At 54.7% G+C, this 15344-nt stretch overlaps 1 protein-coding gene across 4 annotated transcripts in view; it reads right to left on the reverse strand.

The window, feature by feature from the left end:
• The window catches only part of GMDS (GDP-mannose 4,6-dehydratase), a 442717-nt gene that overhangs the window by 92800 nt on the left and 334573 nt on the right, over window positions 1-15344 (reverse strand). The window contains exon 9 of one of the 4 annotated variants that reach the window (XM_055570461.1): window positions 6263-6378. The exons of the other annotated variants lie outside the window; for them this stretch is intronic. Coding sequence (XP_055426436.1) covers window positions 6346-6378 — 33 coding nt within the window. The 3' untranslated portion in view covers window positions 6263-6345. Of the gene's footprint in view, window positions 1-6262; window positions 6379-15344 lie in introns of those variants that run through there. 4 annotated transcript variants of the gene reach the window in all.

Genomic DNA, 15344 nt, shown 5'->3' on the forward strand with positions numbered 1-15344 from the left:
AGCATGTGTGTGGGTAGAACATGAAGCCGCCCATCAAGGCTCTGGCAGAGCAAAGGGACCAGCGTGACAGCCACACTTGCTGCCCGATCCACCCGGACTCCCCAGCTCCCATTTCTACTCAACTCCTCCTAAAGCCACAGGGAAGGACAATGTGGCGAGGGGATGGGAGGTCAGAGCTTTGGGACACACGCGGGGTGCTGCCTGATCAGGGCCACCCGACTAGACAGTGGACAAGGAGTCCTTCCTGCCCTGCCCTCCCCCACCAGCCACAGGGAATCCTCGAGAGCAAAAACGAAGGAAAACAGGGCTTCCCAGGTGGCAGAGTGGTTAAAAAAAGAAGAAATTCCATTCAGAGTCCAGTGAGAAGACCACGCAAGTGAGATGAAGCCTCAGTGAACTGCCTCCAAGGAAGCCAGTCTCCCCGGCAGGGAGAGGAATCTGCGTCCCTCCGTGGGCAGCCCCCAGCCTGGGGTGGGCGGAGACTAGGGTGGGCTGCAATGACCGCTGCCCCACCCCCGCCCCACGCCTCTGAGTGCCCGACGCCAAGCCACACGGGACGGGCAGGGGCACAAGCACGTGCTCTCGCAGGGATGTGGATGGGCAGGGCTCTGGTACTGGGGGGCAGTGTGACGTCCCAGCCAGGCTGGCACAGATCCCCCCACCAGGGGCCAGAAGCAGCATCTCGCGGTGCCAGTCACCTTCGTCTCCGGCTCCGTGTTAGGTTAGAACCCTGAGCAGAGGCACAGTTTGGGGCCTTTGCTCCCAAGCGTGAGTGGTGTCCCCTGGCTGGGAACGTATCACCTGTGGGGCTGCAACCTGCTTCAGCAGAGGCCCCCGTCTCGTGAGGAACATGTCACCTGTGGGGGCTGCCACCTGCTTCAGCAGAGATTCCTGTCTCATGGAGAATGTGTCACCCGTGGAGGCTGCTACCTGCTTCAGCAGAGACCCCCCTCTCATGGGGAACGTGTCACCTGTGGGGGCTGCCACCTGCTTCAGCAGAGACCCCCGTCTTGTGGTGGCCCCGCTGCCCGTGGGGGGTCGGGGGGGAGCAGGGCCAGCCCCCACTGATACCAACTCCTCCTGCTGCTGGAGGTGGAGGGCAAGGATGAAGGGAAGAGTGAGAATGGCACCCCAGCTCCCAGCGGTGCTGGGCGCGGTGGCTGAGGATCCCTCCCGCAATCGGCTGTCACCTTGTCATGGGAGGGGGGTCAGTTCCACAAGCTGAGCCTATGCCACGAGCATCCCCCCGGAGAGACCCTCCCGCCCGCCTAGAAACGGTGGGATGTGAAGGCCTGGAACCGCCGCGCATCCCCCCAGGGACAGTGTTACAGGGAAACGGGCCATGAAGGCCAGGGCCAAGGTTATGTGGTGGGAAGAACACAGACAGAGTCCTAGACTCTGGGCTCATCATGTCAGACACGTCACCAACTTCCTGCTCAGGTTCCCCACATGTTCCAGGGTCTAGGGCTCCCATCAGAGAATCTGTTGAAAGCACTTTGTGATCCACAAGATGTTACCGCTACTGCAAATGCTGATACTATTGGAGAAAATTTCCTGGGCTAACGACTAAGAGATCAGTGACCCGTAACGATCTCCCAGATACGACGTGATAATTCCACAGCCTGTTATCAGTCCTAACATGAAAACACAGCATTCTTCAGAGCACTCATTCTTTTTAAAGATGTGTTTTAGAATGGAATCTGTGGTTTCAACATTTCCATCCTTAAGAATTTCTGAGTCCTTGACCAAGGCAGGTTGGCTATTTAAGTTTTGAAAGAGTGCAAAAATCCTGGTAATTTATGTGTTTGTCTTATATGTGCGTTTCTGCTATTTTAGGAAAATGAATCTGTGCTACACGAGTAGATAGATTTCTGGGAGGCGCTTGAACTCATTCCTTCTATAGAGTTAGCTTCAGACATCGTTGTGTGTGCCCCCTGGTGTGATACTATTCCCAAGTTGCAACAGTTGTTGATAGAAAAACAGATGTTTTTCCAACATTTCTCAATGAAGTAGAAAAGCCTATAAATAGAGCCTAAACTGAGACATGATTAGAAGGTTTCAACAAAATGAAATCTTAAAACAAACAAAACAAACCTTTTAAGACACAGCATTTAACTGGAGAGTGTGCTCTGGGGCGCTGGGCTCTAACGTAAGTGTAACGATAAATCTGATGCCATCTTTACTCGGTCGCATCGTCCTAAGTATCTTGGTCTAAACATCTCCAACCTTCACCGTTTATTTTGGCATAGGAGCTTCCCCTCCCTCCACCTCTCCTCCTGGGGCAGCGGGGGGACCAGGTGAGGCTGGGGCAGAACTGGCGGGCACGGAGTAGGAAGGTGGGTCTGAGAAGCCCCCCAACCGGAGAGGCAGGCCCAGAAGGGGACCAAGGTGGAGCCCCAAGAAACTTCCATCTGCCATCGTTTCCATGAAGCTATCAGAAGAATCTCCCTAGATCTTCTCAGAAAGAACGTTAACTTTACTGTCTTATTTTACTGATGGAGAAAACAAAAAGGGCGGGAGTGGCCTTGCGAAGGTCATGGTGGCGGAAGGAGGGAGGGGCAGGCTTCCCGGCCCAGGGCCAGTGTCCACCTAGGCCACCACGTCCGGGCGAGCCCGCAGCGGCTGAGGGTTGGTCAACGGCTCCCTGAAAACACCTGAGCAGCCCCCAGCACCCACCACAGCCTGGGGGAGGCCTGGGCCTGCAGCTCCAGCCACAGGCCAGCCTGGGACTCAGCCAGGACGTGAGGGGACTCGGAGAGTCCCATCCCAGGATCAACGTGGGACCCTCCTCCTTCCCCGCTCTCCAGCCTGGACACAAGGGGTCCTCCTAGACTCTGCTGGGTCCCCTCATTATTGATGGTCTTCAGACATCACGGGCACACGTCCTCCGTCTCGGGGGTCAGACTGGCCAGACTTGCTTCATTTTATGAAGATGATGGGGATGAGGGTGGGTGTTGATCTGAAGGATCCTGTCTCTACGAGGGGGCTCTCCACACAGAACCCGAACGTTTGCTGCACACAGCCCCCCGACTCTGAGCACAGTGACGTGCTTCATTCCGTGATTAGTTTTTTGGCAGAGAAGGCAGGTAATTTGGGAAGCCCAAGCTACTGTGTCTTGAATCACTGGAAACAGAAAAGCAATAAAGATCACAGAACGTTTGAGAGCTGGGAAATTTGTTTTGGGTTTTGGTGATAAGGAAACTGTCCAAAGAGACATTTCAGATGATGAGAGACGGCTTTGGTGCGGGGCCCCAGTCCGTCTACGAGGAGGGCGTCTGTCCAGGCACCCTGAGAAGCATCAGGCAGGTCACTGAAGTCGTGACTGTAATAGTCAAGCGTCTGCTTTTATACAAAAGCTAGGAAGGGCTTTCCAGTGAACAGAGCACTTTACTTGGCAGAGTGATCTCTCTCTTTTAACACAGCACTGGATAAAGAGTCCAGAGGTTCACACCTCCAGTGACTTCAGGGGCACTGGTTGGCGGGGGAGGCACCCTGGTGACCTGCAGGGCATATTCCCTTGAGGGAGGGCCAGGAAACTTCCGGGACGAAGGTGTTTCCCACATGGGATGGGGAACCAGTCTTGCCAGGCCTTCTGGGTATATAAGAGAAGTTGTACATCTGAAATGCAAAAAACTGACACTTTTGTTAAAAAAAAAAAAAAAGACTAATTTTAAGTGATAATTAAAAAAAAAAAACAAAATTAAACATTGCCTGGACCAAACCAGGCACAGTCACGGCCCAGCTCTGGTGTGGTCGGGAATGACCCCAATAGGAGTATTCTTCCTGAGGATCCGACGTGGGTGTCCCGTCCAGCCAGGACCTGCAGACTCTCCCACACGGCCACTGCCGTGCACACTCAGCTGCACTCAGTTCACGGAAAACAATGGACAAGCCAAGAAATGTGGCTTCTTGGTTTGTTTACAGTATAGAGTACCCTTGTTCCCCACTTTTTCTGAAATCCATCATATAGGAAATGTAAACCACAAAGAGAATATAATTTTAAAACCAGAAACATATTTCCCAAACCCCCTTGCCCCAAATTTCATTAAATGTACAAGAGAAAACATCCTTTGTACGATAGCTAATATCATTACAAAATAATTAGTCGCAGAGGTCCTATAAAAAAACCCACGGCCAACAACCCTTCAATTTCATCCACCCCAAATCAGTGAATTCATTATTTGAGGAATAAAAACACCAATTCATCTAATTTAAATTGAGAGTTAAGAGAAAAGAAAATGACTTGCAGACTGCAGCCCTGCTTCCCCACGCTCTTCCCGCCTCCGTGGACGGACGTCAGACGGCGGAGACCTAAGGCCCGTCCGGGCCCCTGGCCTCGGGGGGCGGCCACCTCTCCCAGCCCCCAGACTGACCTCCCCGAGGAGCCAGACGGGCTGACAGAGACGTCAGGCAAGTGCTGAAAGGGGACTCGAGTGTCTGGCAGCGAGTCTGGAGCGAGTTTCTCTGCGAACTCTCAGGGGGCCGCCGCGCTCCAGTTTCTCAGGAATGCTTCGTGCCTCCCCCGCCCTCCAGAGGTCAGGGAAGCCTGCGACGGCCCGAGGGCACGGCCCGACTAAGTGAGCAGGAGACAACTTGGACTCTCCTCCAAACACGAAAATACAAGGGACGGAATTTCATTAAAAGCAGAAGACGAGCTGATCCAAGTTAATCCCGGCTCTGAGCTGCTGCAGAAACCGTGTTTGCGTTCCGCGCGCCTCCTTGGGACAGAGGTCACCGGCGGCCACACTGGCCACGCCAAGTGTCCGGCATGACCTCAGCTGACCAGACCTTAGTTTCCCAGTGAAGCTTCAGCGTGGGTTTAGGGGTGTTAAAGTAAGTATGCAGCCTGTTTGTGTGTGACTCCATGAAGCAGTAAGACCCTGGGGTAAAAAATAAACATTTCAGGACTTCATCCTTTCACTATCTTTTAAATCGGGAAACAGAAAGCTTTACTAGGTAACGTGAGCCATTGACCATATGTGAGTGTGTAAACGCGGGAATGTCTAATGTGGATTTAGCGAGGCACATACTGTCACAGACGTGCTTTCTATTATATCTACAGATATTTGAAAGAACACATGGTAAATATTTAGAATGACAGTGTAATTAATAAGACGTGCAAAAGGGCAAGGATGACATTTCATCATTTGCTTCTAAAGAATTTAATTGGAAGGATCACTCTAGAAAGGTACAATGTGGCCTGTCGATTACATATGACCAATAAAATATCACAGAACGCAAATGTGGGTGCTCATCTTGGAACCTTCTGCTTCAGCCAATTGCTGGTGGATGCACTGTAATTCCCTGGCATTTACACCCATCACAGGCATTTTCAAGATGCCTGGTAGAACTCAGTGAAATCCACGGCCCCAGGACCGAGCTGAGAATTCGCCAATTGGAAGGTTGAAACCCAAGTGTCAAGCTCATTAGTTTTAAGCTCTAACAAACCAAATTCAATTAGCTCAGACATGAAATGTTGATACCCTTTAGGTAACAGAGGTTAAGCCTAACGTTCTGATGATTTCTATCTCTTGTTATGAATGGTAAATAAAATCTTAAGATTTAGGGCTGTTTCATTTTTAAAAGCAGTGATTATTGGCTTTATTGGGGTCATGAACCCCTCTGAGGATGTGATGAAAAATGAGGAAGATGCCTTCTTCTCCGAAAAGCATGGCTGTGTGAGTCTGCATGGGGCACGCTTTTGCCCAAGGTTTTCGGAGACTCACAGATATCCTGGAAAGGCTGTCTGCGGACACTGGCTTAGACACCTCTGATTCACAGAGTACACACGCAGCTTCCACTCATCTCACGCTCACACGCTCACTGATGGCCACGGTGAGGTCGGGTCAGGACCTCACCTGAGTGGGGCACCAGGGAGCTGGGGAGGCGCTGACGTGCAGCAAAGCCAGTGACCGGTGCCTCTGCCTGCGTCAGCTCAGCCTGGGGCGCTTCAGATGGCAGCTCCCACGTCCGGGCGCGAGCCGTCGGACGGTGACCAGCTCTGGGGCCAAGACAATGCAGTGAACAGTGCCTGCTTTGTAAACGGCAGACGCTGAACAAATGTTAGCTGTCGGTTTATGAAGTCAAACTCGCCTTCCTGCCTTGAGAGCCAGCCACAGATCAGGGAAGCGGAACTTACACCCGGAAAGGGAAAGCAAGAAGGAGTCAACTCATCAGAAGCGTCTAGGACGTCTTCTTACTGAGGGGAGAAGATCACTTCACCAGAAGCACCCAAGGAATTGTTCTGAAAAAAATTTTTTAATGATGATCCTTTAAGAAATAAAGCTGCCACCGCAATAAAGGAAGAAGCAGGCGCTTGCAGCACTGGACTTTGACTTACATTCTTCATTGGTTCACGAGAGATGCAAGTAAAACACACTGAAATCAAATAAGCGAAAGTGTTAGTTGCTTAGTCGTGTCCGACTCTTGTGACCCCATGGACTGTAGCCAGGCTCCCCTGTCCATGGAATTCCCCAGGCAAGAATACTGGGAGTGGGTAGCTATTCCCTTCTCCAGGGGATCTTCCCAACCCAGGGATCGAACCCAAGTCTCCCGCATTGGCGGATTCTTAACCGTTTGAGCCACCAGAGAAGCCCATATAAACAAGAGGTTTATAAGGCACAGCTGCTTTTGAAACTCACTGACAGCTTATACCTTCTGTGCTAAGATACCTGCCTGCCGGCAGGCAAACACTTGCTTCTTTTGGAGCTCAGACATCTAAGCCTGAAAACAGGGTTACACTAGACTCCTCAGCTGCCAGAGAGTCAGACCCCACACCCCACAGAGAGCATGGCACCTCTTCCTCCCCAGGCACAGTAAGGGGCCCTGGCATGGACAGACCGGGCAGGACTCCAACTCGGCCATCTCACGTTCAGGATGCCCGGCAAGCCCTTCAGCTGTAATACGAGGGCAACAAAGCCTCTTCTGCAGGCTTTCAACAAACAAATGAGAAAATGAGTGTAAAGCGCCCATAACAATGGCCGGCCGTAGAAGGAGGTCAGCGGGGCAGCTGCCATTAACCGGCACTCTGGAGGCCTCGCGCCCAGTGTCTGAGGCCCAAAGGCCCCAATTACAGGGAGACAGGCTTAGTGAACACCCACACGCTCTGTCATCTGACCCTCACAACGAACTCGGAGTAAATCAGCAGCACTACGGTCTCTCTTTCACCCAAGAGGAGACAATGCATGAAAGGTATTAGTGGATGGGCTAAAGTCACACAGTGGAGACACAGAAATGGCCCAAAGGAGACTGTCAGTCATCCAGCCAGCAACGCATCCTGCATCACCAGCACCCATGGGTCCAGCACGAGCTCTTAGTACTGCAGATGTTCAAGAAAAGGAAAAGGAGAAGCCCTATCTGGGGGCATGAACACATAACCAGGAGGCAACCAGTCTTGAGAAAATGGGGAGCATTGGAAAGAAGCGGGCGATCAGCAAAGAGTGGTCCCCCGACCCCCGGCACAGCCTGTGGTCCTCCGAGGGCAGGCCACCGGACCAGGAGAGGGTGGGCGTGGCCCTTGGCGAGCTCTGCTCCGGCATCTCAGCGGCTGTCAGTCACTGCTCCAAAGCAAATAAAGCGGACAAGGACACCAACCTGAAGATCATGGCCAAAGCCAACACTCTCTCTCTCTCTCTTTAATCCCTGAGGGTAGGGTGGGAAGGGATAAGCGGAGGAAAGAGTGGAATCCTGTCCTCATACATGGGGGGCATCTGAGGGTATGCAGAGCAGGTCTGGCAGATAACTTCCCCCAGGTCTTTCATTTCACCACCAGAGAGAAAAGAAGCTTTCGCGTCTTCGGGGCAATAAGAGAAGACGCCTTTCTGATACTGAAGAGGTCTTTGAAGGATCTCAGTGTGTGAGCACTGGGACTGTGTCCTCAGAGGTGGTTAATAAACGCTTTTCAGATTATGTTTAGCTCTCAAAATGCAGCAGCTCTAGAAGAGACCCAGGACAGCGGCCTCACGGGGGGTCCCAGGAGGCGCCCCTATGGGTGAGGTCGCCCAGGCCCACATCCTGAAGGGCTGTCTGTCCGGCATCGAGTTCATTTGTAAGAACTTTGAAAACAGGCTGGTGACTGTGGGGAAAGACTGATGAGGGGAGAACCAGCCAAAGATTATTGTGATCCCGGAGAGAAAACTGAAAATAAAAAGACGCAAATATTCTCTATTTCATCTTGACTTCTCTGCAGATGCAGCTTGTCAGCAACTGGTTTCTAGAAGGGGGGTTTTATAGAAAAAATTGCTTCTATGTTGCTGTTTGATATTCATCCTGTTTAAGCTGGGATGCACGTTCCAGAGCAAAACGTCAGGTAAAGAGACCCGGGAGGACACTCTGACCACCACTAGCTGGGCCTTCTTGGTAAACGGCAGAGCCACGGCCCCCTGCCTGTGAGCATGAAGCCCAAGGGCGGGGCTCAGCTGCCCTCTGGGAGAGGGAGCTCAGGGAGCAACACAGAGCAAGGACTGCACACTTCACACAGAAAGCACCGAGGATCCGCTATTTCAGGTCCAAGGCAAGTGCACCTTTGAGAGAAAATAGAAGCTATTTGGGTCAGCGAAGGACTTTCCCAACAGAGATGCTGGCCCGTGGACAGTGTTAGCATCTAATGAAGCAATGATTCCTGTTTCAATTCTGTGCGCTTAAGGAGATGATGGTTTAAGGCCCTCTGTGGCTCACAACGTTGAGGGCTCCACAGAGCCAGACTCGGCACCCCTTTTTTCTGTTGCCATTGTTCAGCTGCTCAGTCCTGTCCAACTCTTTGCGACCCCATGAACTGCAGCACGCCAGGCTTCCCTGTCCTTCACAATCTCCCGGAGTTTACTCAGACTTATGTCCATCGAATTGGTGATGCCATCCGACCATCTCATCCTCTGTGTCCCGTCCTCCCTATTTCCATAAAACCATCTCACGGAAGGCTTCTGGGGGCTCCAGACCTCAACAAGCACAGTCGCGCAGAGGAAGACCCAGCCTGCACTCAGCTCGGTGGGCGACGACGTCCAGCTTCACGGCAGGAGAGTGACCTGCACGCGGGGCGGTCGGGTGTGCACCGAGAGCCTGTGGTCAGCAGCTCATGCTGCTGGGGGCTGGCCCAGGTCTCAGCTCACGACGTCTGACCTGTGCGGTGTTTTTAATGTTTGTTTATTTGGCTGCTCCAGGTCTAAGCTGCAGCACAGGTGGTGGGTTTTTTTTGTTTTTTTTCAGTTGTGGAACACAGGATCTAGTTCCCTGACCAGGCATTGAACCTGGGACCCTTTCTTTGGGAGTGTGGAGTCTTAGTCTCTGGACCACCAGGAAAGTCCCTGATGTGTGAATTCTAAGTGGGCAGTTCCTCTTGAGAGAGTACAGGAGACAAATTTCATTGGGGTAGTTGCATCTTATTCCAAACGTGTCAAGAGTTTAGTCTCCTTGTAATGGATTTAGATTTTAACATAAAAGGGTGCAGATGGTTCTTCTGAAGTATCACATCCACAAACAGTTTATCTGTATCTAAGAGTTCAAATAGTTATGATCAGGTCAAAAGCTCAACCCATTGGACATGATATGTTTACGAAGAATAGAAATGAGACTGTTTTGAACAGTGGCTTCAATTTAAAGCACAGAAATGCCTACAATGACTCAAAAACCAACACTGGAAGAACATACAGATTAACGAAAGGAGCTCCTGAGAGGAGAAAGTCATGGCCGTGACTGCTTCCTGCAAAATTTCCAAAAGGCTCTGGATACATCGGAGGTGAGGCCTTATAAATACCTGAGTCACAGATAGGAGCACGCGGCTTCCCGGGTCTGCTTTGCGCTCACAGAACTGAGGAATCCAGCGCCTTGTGTCGCCTGGGGTGGAGAGAGGCCGTCCGTTCGGCGTGTGCCTCTTCTTCGAGGTGTGTGGGGTGGAGAGAGGCCGTCCGTTCGGCCTGTGCCTCTTCGCTCGGGTGTCACAGTGCACCCTCCCCCTCACGTCCCTGGTGCTCAGCGCCTGTCACGAGGGCTTCCTGCCGACAAGGAGGACGCCGGGTGACGAGCCGACGTGAGACAACGGGCTAGATCCCACGAGCTGGAAGGGCAGGTGCGTGGATGAGTTACGAGGGCGGTCCCTCCACGGCTGCAGAGCACCTTCAGACGCTGCCACACCAGGCTCAATGCCATCTCTCGCCAGGCTGTTAAAGCGGATTAGGGCCCGTCAGCATGTCCCCATGATGACCGCGTGCGAACGTGCACAGACACACACGGGCGGGAACGCACACTGTCCTGCTGGCGCCCCAGCAAAGGTGTTTCAGCCGGCGGCTCACACTGAAAACACGTGTGCTGCGCGTCAGCTCAGGAAGCCCAGCAACTCCCGTCAGGGCAGAAAGCACTTGACCCACGCTGAAAAGGGAAATGCTTCTTCCAAAGCCTGCCTTTGTGCTTATGAAGAAGCGGGTGTTCCCGCGTAATCACCACAGACATCTTCACCAGCTGCTGAGACAGGATCACACACATGCGAGGGAGGCCCTCCGTGTCCCCCACCGCGGGCGGGGACCCTGGCGTCAGAGCTGAAGGCAGGGCCCGGGTCAGGGGCATGGCGTTTCAGGAAGCAGACAGGTGGCTGCCTGTCCTGGGGATGTCCATTCGGAGGCCATCCGTTTCTGGCTTCTTCCGAACGACAGGTCTTCTGGAGACAACTACTACTTTAATGTCTGTAACACGTACTGTGATTATGGAAATAAATAAAGTAGCTCAGGGGCCCAAGCCATCAAGAGAGGAGGTGAATTCTGCTGACGTGCACACGCACACCCCTGCAACCCTGCCAGGGAGATGCCAGTGCACAGGAGCCCCCAGGGCCAGCCACGTGACGCCGACTCACACACCCAGGGCCGGCCACGTGACGCTGGTGCACACGGCCCCCCTCCCCCCAGGGCTGGCAATGTTTTGCTGGTGCACACGGGGGCCCCCCATCCAGGACCGGCCACATGATGCCAGCGGACACAGCCCCCCTCCCCCAGGGCATGCCATGTGACACCAGCACCCACGGCCCTCCCACCCCAGGACCGGCCACGTGATGCCGGCGCACATGGGGTCCCCGGGACCGGCCACGTGATGCCGGCGCACATGCGGTCCCCGGGACCGGCCACGTGATGCCGGCGCACATGGGGTCCCCGGGACCGGCCACGTGATGCCGGCGCACATGGGGTCCCCGGGACCGGCCACGTGATGCCGGCGCACATGGGGTCCCCGGGACCGGCCACGTGATGCCGGCGCACATGCGGTCCCCGGGACCGGCCACGTGATGCCGGCGCACATGCGGTCCCCGGGACCGGCCACGTGATGCCGGCGCACATGCGGTCCCCGGGACCGGCCACGTGCTGCCGGCGCACATGCGGTCCCCGGGACCGGCCACGTGATGCCGGCGCACATGGGGTCCCCGGGACCGGCCACGTGATGCCGGCGCACATGGGGTCCCTGGGACCGGCCAGATGCCCTGCCAGCGCAGGAACCAGGGACGGGGAGGCAGCAGCCTGTGGCCCGGGATGAGAGGACGGAACAGCCCATTATTGCTTACTCTAGAAACTCATGTTGCTGACGAGTCAAGGTGTCTCCAGGAGACAGAGATGCTCTGATACAGTTTTCAAGGGTTTCTAAGGGTTGGCATTTTTTTCTTCAAAGTTTTTCAACTTTCTAAAGCGAATTTTACTCTTTTCTGTCTTTATGCATACATGCTAAGTCACTTCCGGAGAAGGCAATGGCACCCCACTCCAGCACTCTTGCCTGGAAAATCCCATGGATGGAGGAGCCTGGTGGGCTGCAGTCCATGGGGTCGCTAAGAGTCGGACATGACTGAGCAACTTCACTTTGACTTTTCACTCTCATGCATTGGAGAAGGAAATGGCAACCCACTCCAGTGTTCTTGCCTGGAGAATCCCAGGGACGGGGAGCCTGGTGGGGTGCTGTCTATGGGGTCACACAGAGTTGGACACGACTGAAGCGACTCAGCAGCAGCAGCAGCAGCTAAGTCACTTCAGTCCTGTCCGATTCTTTGCGACCCCATGGACTGTAGCCTGCCAGGCTCCTCTATCCATGGGATTCTCCAGGTAAGAACACTGGAGTGGGCTGCCGTTCCTTCCTCCAGGGGGTCTTCCCGACTCAGGGACTGAACCTGCGGCTTTTGTTTCTCCTGCACTGGCAGGCGGGCGGTTTGCCACTTGTGCCACCAGGGAAGCCCTTCCATCTTTATCGTGAAATGCCGGGAGGCTGGGGGCCACGGCGGCTCTGCTGTGGGGCGCGGCCTGTGCTTCCCCACCCCCTCCCCAGACGCGCACGGGCCTCTGTGCCGACTCGGTCCTGGGACAGCAGGGACAGGTGGGGAGGCAGACGGCCGGACAAAGAGGCCCAGAAGCTCCATCCAACTGTGAACTGACCACTGGGCACAACCTGGACTCGACGACTTGTCAGGACCAACAAGACATGGTCATGGGAGGCCACGAAGAAGCACCTCTGCTCTGTCTCCTGAATCTCGAAGTCACAAGGCAGTGGAGGCCCTTCTTTAAGCCCCTTTCGTTAAAACAGGAGGATGCCCACTGAGGTCTGAGGAGCCGCAGCAGGCATGGGGCCTCTTGGCCCGCGGGGTGCCGAGCGGTCTCGGTCCTGGCTCTCGGGAGTGGCCTGTGGCTGTGCTCTCACCGGAGTCAGCTAGCTCTCGGGCTCCAGCTCTGACGGATGGGTCACAGGTTGTGCTGACCTAAGTGCCCTGAGCGTCACTCTGGTTCTTCTCTACGTAGAGACTCAACTTCCGCCTTCCCTCCCCTCATCCGGTGGCCTGTTACCACAGGAAATGATCCAGGAAAGGGTGAAGACAGATGCTCTTCTTCAGCAAGGACTCGCGGGTCGGGGACTAGGGGAAGCAGCCACACAGAACATGAGTAGGTGGTCCCCGGGCAGGTATCAGACGACTACCCTGTGAAGCAGTGCTGAGACACCAAGTCGGGCCCCCCTCACCAGGTGGCCTGATGGTAACGAAGCCCGTCACTGTTGAGTGCCCACCAGGCCCCATGTCTGCCCATACCCACCGTGAGCGCCGGCCAGGCCCCGTGTCTGCCCACACCCCGCGTGAGCGCCCACCAGGGCCCGTGTCTGCCCACACCCGCCGTGAGCACCCACCAGGCCCCGTGAGTGCCCACTAGGGCCCGTGTCTGCCCACACCCGCCGTGAGCACCCTCCAGGGCCCGTGTCACTGTCCACAACCCCCCCTCCTCCGTGAGTGCCCTCTAGGGCCCGTGTCACTGTCCACAACCACCCCCCCCGTGAGCGCCCTCCAGGGCCCGTGTCACTGCCCACACCCCCATCCTCATGGCGCATCTGCACAGCCTGCTCCGCTCCTACATGAAGGCAGAAGTGAGATCAGAATGTCCTGGGCTAACAATGTAGGACCCTGATGGCCTGCTGACTGTCCACCTCTCCACCTGATTCCTACAGCCGAGGCTGCAGGGCAAACGGGGAAACATCAAAAATACCAATGTGGCAATTCTAGACGGAAAAATCACCTGCGTGCATTTTTATTTTATATTATTGCTCTATGTCTTTTTGACACAGCTCCAAACTTACTGCTGAAAACTGAAGTTGAAGTTGCCAAGTTTTGGGAAATTTACATACACACGTATGCACATCTACACATACACACACGTGCACACGTGCACAGACATACGCATGCACACCCGCCGATACGCGCGTGGATCAGCTCTGCCCCGGGGGCCTCACCTCACCAGTGGGTGCTACACCCACAGCCTTAGGCCTTTTCTGAGATCACAGTAACGTGACTATTTCTACAAACAGGGGACTCAGGGAGCACGTGTGTGCTCCCGGAACACGGCGTGTGTCTGCAGCCCTGAGTGGAGGGGGCACTGGGGCAGAGGCGGAGGTCACAGCGAGCACGCTCTCGGGGAGCGGGGAGCACAGACAGCAAGAGGGCGCAGAACGCCTTCCTCATTTAAAACACGACTGGTCTCTTCAGGCAGCTCACCGTGAATAATGAAGCTGGGAGTTAAAAGCTTTAAACCTGTTAAAGAAGCAATATTAAGTTTGGTATAAATATAGCTGAAATAATCCAGACAGTTTTATGACCTTACACCCCAAATAAAGGTGAAATGCTGAATTCTTTCCCTAGAAATAGTGGTAAACACAGCTAACAGATGGAAGAGCTGAATGGAAATTTCAATAAAGAGGGCCACAAAGAAGCATTTGTGAGCTCAGGGGCGCACACTTTAAAAAAAGAAGCTGAAAAATGGAACTTTGTTTTATTTTGATAGAGTGCCAAAACAGTGCTGCATTCCTTACAGAGCGAATAAAGGCTCAAGTTAGACTGGCCTTCTCAACACCTCCCAAAAAGCCCCCGTGGGCCCCATTTTGCCAGGACGACTATTTATATGACAGGTAAGGGAATAGTTCTGCTGGATTCAGTTACAGCCGGGCCTCTGTGACCCCTGGGTCAAAAGAGCAGAGGCAGAAGTGACAAGGTAGATAATTGCCCGTTTAGCGTGATGGAGCTGTGGCCGCGGCCCGCGATTGTAACACCTGGAAGATAAATGGGCCGCTGTGCGGGCCCCGGGGCAGCAGGCAGGGCTGGGCGGCCAGCACCCAGTGGCCAGGGCGCTGGATTCCAAGGGGAGGGGCACGCTTCCTGACCTGGAACTCACTGCAGCCCGGCTGTTCCAGCATCTCAAATAGGTTAGTTTGTAAAACATGCCATAAAGCAGAAACTCAGCCCAATGCCCCAAACTGCAGGATTAGAGCAACATTAGTAAACGTGGCCTCCATTAATTTTCACCGTAACCTCCCAAGGCCACGGCGCGCCCCAGATCCATTACTTCTGTCTGTCACTGGAGGGAACTTTCCCTTCCTGCCAGCCAGGAAAAAGCCTGCTGACGTCCGCACTTCAGCCCGGCGCACGGCCGCGGCCGGACCGGTGTGGGCCAGGCCTGCACCCGCGCTGCCGCAGGGCCCGGCCTCTCAGACGCTCTCGTTCCTTTCTTCCTTTGAGGCAGAAAACGCCTGAGAGTGTTTTTCCAACCCAGCACCCCCTGCCCTCCCAGTTCAGGTTTCCTTCTGCAGCCTGGCCCTTCAGAGGCCTGGCCCTCCAGGAGGGGCTGCCACGGCCGCCCAGGCTGCTCCCTGACCAGGTGGCACTGCTCACAGCCAGGCGGCCCTCCTCCGCCCAGCGTCCCTGGCAGCCTCGGCCCGGAGCCCTTCAGTCCAGATGTGTGATGCCAGTGACGGGAAACCTCAGGCGAGGTGTCCCCTGCTCAGCGCCCCTCCCTACACTGCGGCCCACTCCCCACCCAGATCCCACCCCCTTCCCACCCAGACCTCCTCCCCACCCA

Source organism: Bubalus kerabau, chromosome 3 (genome assembly GCF_029407905.1).
Source record: "Bubalus kerabau isolate K-KA32 ecotype Philippines breed swamp buffalo chromosome 3, PCC_UOA_SB_1v2, whole genome shotgun sequence".
Taxonomy (NCBI): domain Eukaryota; kingdom Metazoa; phylum Chordata; class Mammalia; order Artiodactyla; family Bovidae; genus Bubalus; species Bubalus kerabau.